This window comes from Rhinoderma darwinii, chromosome 1 (genome assembly GCF_050947455.1).
Source record: "Rhinoderma darwinii isolate aRhiDar2 chromosome 1, aRhiDar2.hap1, whole genome shotgun sequence".
Classification (NCBI taxonomy): domain Eukaryota; kingdom Metazoa; phylum Chordata; class Amphibia; order Anura; family Rhinodermatidae; genus Rhinoderma; species Rhinoderma darwinii.
In genome coordinates, this window is record NC_134687.1 from 338,237,631 (window position 1) to 338,243,630 (window position 6,000).

General features: G+C 41.4%; 1 protein-coding gene across 3 annotated transcripts in view; it reads right to left on the minus strand.

The window, feature by feature from the left end:
* HAUS6 (HAUS augmin like complex subunit 6) overlaps positions 1-5,121 on the minus strand; it is a 95,903-nt gene extending 90,782 nt beyond the window's left edge. For 2 of the 3 annotated variants that reach the window (XM_075825712.1, XM_075825696.1), the window contains exons 1-6: positions 4,679-5,121; positions 4,408-4,503; positions 2,775-2,853; positions 2,546-2,678; positions 2,284-2,431; positions 252-314 (exon numbers count right to left, since the gene is read on the minus strand). In XM_075825712.1, the coding sequence (XP_075681827.1) occupies positions 252-314; positions 2,284-2,431; positions 2,546-2,678; positions 2,775-2,853; positions 4,408-4,503; positions 4,679-4,812 (653 nt within the window). In that variant the 5' untranslated portion in view covers positions 4,813-5,121. The remainder of the gene's footprint in view (positions 1-251; positions 315-2,283; positions 2,432-2,545; positions 2,679-2,774; positions 2,854-4,407; positions 4,504-4,678) is intronic. The other variant, XM_075825703.1, reaches the window with a different exon arrangement.
* Between the last annotated feature and the right edge of the window lie 879 nt (positions 5,122-6,000).

Here is a 6,000-nt window from a genome sequence, read left to right on the forward strand (position 1 = left end):
ATGATACATCTGTGGTGTCAAATTACTAACTGCACCCCTCGATAAATGCCTTGAGGGGTGTAGTTTCCAAAATGCAGTCACTTCTTGGGATTTTCCACCGTACTCTGGTACCTAAGGGAGCTCATGGCACCCGAACATCAATCCAGCAAAATCCACGCTCTAAAAGCCAAATGGCGCTCTATCCAATTAGAGCTCTGCCACATTCATGCACAAAGCCCAGTGCTCTTAAATGCATATATCCGTCAGCATACCTGAACTGTGTCTGCAACGATGAAAATTCAGAGCGCAAGTCCCTGATCTGTTTTACAAGCAACCTTAGGTGTGAAAAAATAAATAAGATCAGTTCTTACTATATGTGAAAACATTAGTTACTATAGTAATGCTGTAGCAGTTCCACGAGATCCTAAACACTAATTAAAAGGGGTATTCCGGTTACAAGTTACCCCCTATCCGTAGGGCAAGGGGCAACTTGCCGACCGGTAGGTGTCCGACAGCTCGAACCCCTCCGTTTACAGAAGTGGGAGCCCGAAGCTGACCGACCCGAGTGGCAGACCGCTCACACGCACTGCCATTCCATTCATTCTTAATGGCAGCGCCGTACACTGCACTCTTTCCGGCGCTCCAAAAGAGAACGAATGGAGCGGCAGTGCGTATGAGCGACCCTCCGCTCGGTTCAAGCTTGAGGTTCGTGTAATTTCAGGCTCCCAGCTCTCGTAAACGCTGGGGTACGAGCTGTCGGAAACCCACCGATCAGCAAGTTACCCCTTACCCTACGGAGAGGGTAGCATGTGGTAACCGGAATACCCCTTTAAATATGTCAGATGTTCACAAAACAAAAAATGTTTTTCACTTTATGGGACCTTCTGAATGGCTTCAACTAGCAGCTGAAACTAGTACTGTACATTAGAAATACATATGACTCAGTTTTCTGTAGTCCGGGTCACTGCTAGGCAAAACTCTAGTTACAACCCATCACGTCAAACATTTACCTGAAGTTCTCAGCTTAGTATTAAACGTGGCAGCGAAAACTGGAAAACATACACAGGACGTGCCGAACAAGTCCATTTCAAACCACAGTTTGAATGTTGCAATATTGACAAATCGTGTATTTCTGCAGATTAACTTTATATAACGTGAAATCTGTAATAGTTGCTGAAGTAGTGCTATAAACTTGCAAGTACTACCGTATAAGCCTAAGTAAAGCAAATGTCTAGTGCTAGCACATGCCAGATAAGGGTGGGGGTGGTAGTCATTTTTACAGCTATACGGATAAAGCCTTATTCACACGGATGTGTTACTAGTTTTAACCATGAGCAGCACACTGACCTAAACAAATCAATGGGGCAATTCACACATCAGTTTTTCAACGGAGCCTATGCCGCTGTGAGGAACTCACTAGAATGTCCTATTCTGGTCTGTTCGTCTGGACGAGGCCTGCCCATTAAAGTCGGAGTACATGAGGGGGGGCGCACACACACACACACATCTTGCGCAGTCGGTTCTTCACGCATAAGGGCCACATGCGCACACGTTGCGTAATTTGGTGCAGAAAACCCGCCGGTAAAGGCCTGTAAAATCTGCACCTAATAATGCATTATTATTTCATGCATTTGTGGAATTTTTTTTTTTTATGAACTTGTCAGATTAACACACTCGCCCGCAGGTAAATTTACGTGCGGAAAAAACCTGCAATGTGTAGATGAAAGGTTTACTTTGCTGGTACGGTATTATGCTACAGATTTGACGCAGGAAAATGCATGCGACAAGTCCGCACAGTGGAATAGCGAAACTAGGAAGAGCTTGCCGAGGAGCAAAACGGACAAACGTAAACCACACAAAGTAATTTGCATGAAATAGGACTTTTTTTTTGCAGAGGCAAATCTGACACGCTTGCGTGTATAATACATACATCTATCAACATAGACTTGAGCAATAATGACTAAGTCTCTGCCTCCCACACAAGTAGGTCACTAAGCTGTGTACGTAATTTCATCCAGCTTAGCATAATGAGTGTCAAACAAGAATACGGGCACTTTTTTTTATGATCATTATAGCCTCAAATCCTGGCCCAATTGTAGGCCTAATGAATCAAACGAACTACATCATAGACCTAGAAGACTCTGCTCGTTCGTGTCATTAGACCATTCTAGAACCACATTACATTGGTCTGAACCTGGACTTGGTAAAAAAAAAACTCTTTAGCAAGTAAAATATAGATGCACATGCAGCTTTTTTGAAACAGAAGTTATAAAAAAAAGAAAAAAAAAAAAAGCCAATACTAACTGTGCTTTTCTCTGATACTCTTTGCTCACAAAGTTTTCCCTTTGCAATGTTCGCAGGTATCTATGGCGTGCCACTATGTTCCGAGCCAGAGACTTTTGGGGGTCCTGAAATCTGCACTGCAGAGCATCTGGAATAAAAGAGCTTTCGTCTATGAAGAAAGCAAAATTAATTATATATAAAAATTATTAAACGAAAGACCATGTATGAAGCTAGTAAAATCATTGGAGATTAAGTAGCCAACCGCACTTAAACCTTAACTCACCGTCAACATCTCTTTTGATATGTTGTAACATAACATATTTTGCAAAGTGGTACAGGAGTTGGACAAACTTAGGACCACCTGGAGAGAGAAAGAGGGATGCCACCACTTGAGGAAAACCATTACAAACATCCACCTATGGAAAAAAGGCATAATCAATGTTTCTACCGAATATCGGATAACACAGGCAGTATGTAGACGAGAAGACAGATTGCATAAATCAGAAACTTACTGAAATCTTCTTCAGCCATTCGCATGACGCTTTCCTAAAATCTGCATCTTTCTTCTTGTCTAGTGGGGGCCAGCAATACCTATTAACGATAAACGAGTTCTAAACACAGGCCTTGAACAAAGAGTCCTAAATATGTCAGCAGGTAAAAAAAGCTATGTAAAGCTTTGGAGAAAAAAAATAAAATTATTATATATATATATATATATATATATAGTAAAAAAAAAAAAACACACAAAAACATTACTTTCAAACACAAATGTGTATCCAGGTTACATAGCAGCTGTATCGCAAAGTTAAAAAAAATAAAAATAAATAAATTTTGTACTAAAGAACTATTCCAAAGAGTCAATAAAACATGTCCCATAATACTGACAGTCACCAATAGTTACTGAGGACACTTGCTGGTACTCAAACCCATTTGAGCTATTTACTAGAAAAGGTGGAGACAGGCACCCAAAGCTACAAGGACGCAGTTTGTCAACTCCTTGAGGATGGGCCATGAAGTCAGTTCTACTGTCTCTGCTGTGAGGTCCACCAATAGATCACAATCTATAAACCAACACTGCACAAATGTATAACGTTCTTTAAAAATAAAAACAGGAAAAAGTCTTACTCAAAAATAAAGGATCAAGAACATGAATTTTTTTTTAATGATCGTACAGACCAGTCACTTAATTTATTTTATTTCTAATGCATTGGAACAATACAAAGGTCATTAAAAGGTTAACCAGGTAGTGATTTTTTTTTCTAGTAGGAGCTGCAAATAAAATAAAGCAATACTTACCTATTGCGTTCCAGCGCTGTCGCTACAGTGGCTCTCCAGGTGGTTATTTACATGCACATACCCACTGGTAGCCCAACAGGAAGATCTGCTGCCGACATGATGGAAACGTATAGGGGAGGGGGTGGGCAAACATGTGTAGTAACCATCGCACTTCCCCATACTTTACCAATCATTGCTCCTTGTGAAAGGAGCTAACGAGTTGCCTCGTTAATCAGCAATTGTTTTCCCAGCCCATATCGGAATCTGTAATAGGAGATCAGGCCGCTGACGGATCCCTGTGGCAGAGTGTTCTCATGTAGGAACAAAGGATCAGGCACAGTGAAATCCACCATGCCGATCTTTCTCTCAGACAACCATAGAGAGGGAGGAGAGGGAGATCCCCATAGAGAAATACACAGGAGTATGATCCAAACCAATAAGGACTTTGCGCGACACCACACAGGACCTTTACTCACATGAACGGGATAATCGGTCCGGTGACATGCGTTTTTTATGTCACACAGCAGCGTTAAAAATCAACATACGTGCATGGGGCTATTCACATGGCCTATTTTTTTTTCACAGTCCGTTCACGCAGTCTGTTAAAAAAAAAAAAAAAAAACCTGGCATGTCCTACTTTTACCTGTTTTCGCAGAACCCTCAATAGACTCATGTCTACTAAGCCCCCCATCCCACACGGTCGCAAATCGGGCATGGAAAAAAAAAAAAAACACGACCATTCGCATGAATAAGCCAATGCCGAGACACCTCAAAATATATTACGTTAAACCGTGCAGATAACAGAATGAAAACTCATAAATAAATATAAGACATGGTTGGTTGCCATCTTATAAAATTATTTGACTTTACCTAAAGACCTCCTTGCAGCGTGCACTGTCCAGCTTTGCAAACAGGAAGTGGAAAACAACAAAGAAAGCATCTTTATTGGGTTTGTCAAACATGTTCCTAAATAGAAAGACAAAAAAACAAAACATTATACACGTAGACTAAACTTAAGCTCATCACATAAAAACAAACCGACATTTACACAATGGAGTCTATGAGGTTTCGCATATTAGAGTGGATGAGACCAGGAACACACAACAATGACGTCAGGGCTTTGCAATGAGAGGACACTCACACTCCAAACGTAAAGTGGGCAAGGATTTTGCCAGTAGTTGCTGCCTCTACTCCAGCCTCAAAGCCCATAGCCTGCAGGGTCAGCCATAGGTGTTCCTTCTGCCAGGATGGCGGAGAGCGTGCGGCGCCCTGCATGGTGCCAGCTGTTGGCACAAGAACGTTAGTTGTGTCTTCTGGTGAAAGGGAGGGGGTGAAAAATAACACCGTGAGAAAATAAACCCGCTCCACCCAGTGTATAAAAGTCCGGCCGCTCCGGAAGTTGTGTGCAGCCGCGTGAGTGTTCTCACTGGAACATTCAGTCAGGTCTACTCTCCAGCCTCACTCTTACGGCCGACGTTCTCATGCACCTCCATTCGTGAAAGACTGAATAGTTTCTCCGCGAAAGGAAAGGAAGCAGCCATCTTCTCAACAAAACCGCCAAAACAGCCTTTTCATTCGGTCCAATCAGCTAAAGCGCCGCGCGATAATTAGGTGAGGCGGGGCGTGATCTTCAGATACAGCCAATGACTCAGCAGGAAAGCTCTTCTAGGCGGGGCATGGAGCAACCACGTGGTTGGCATGGTTAACGCTAGAGGGAAAGCTGAATGTAGTGATCTGCGATGTTTCCGTCGTCTCGTTTGGAGTCTAGCGGAAAAAAATGTGCATTCTACGCAACCGGGAAAGAGACACAAAACATAGAGGTCTAAATTTACTGTGAAATAGAATGCGAACAAGTCGTAATACTATGTTTTCTTGTTATACTGAGCATTTGTACACTCACTGATCTCTTTGTACAGGATTTGTTTTTTTGTTATATGTTTATGAAAATAATCTATTCCTCTTAACCCCTTAGTGACCAGCCCATTTTAGGCCCTAATGACCAAGCTATTTTATTTGTTTTTCTATAGTCGCATTCAAAGAGCTATAACTTTTTTAATTATTGTCTACATAGCTGTATGAGGACTTGTTTTTTGCGGGATTAGTTGTACTTTTTAATAGCACCATTTTAGGCTACATATAATTTTTTTATTTAACTTTTATTAACTTTTTTTGGGGGGATTATAAAAATAAACCCTGAAATTCCGCCATTGTTCTATGCGGTTTTAAATTGACGCCGTTCACTGTGCGACGTAAATAACATGTTACCTTTATTCTATGGGTCGGTACGATTACGGCGATACCACATATGTAGAGGTTTTTTATGTTTTACGACTTTTGCACAATAAAAGCACTTTTGAACTAAAATTATTTGTTTTTGCATCGTCGCTTTCCAAGAGCCGTAATTTTTTTATTTTTCCATCAATGTAGTGATTTTTTGGGCTTGTTTTCTGCGGGACGAGATGT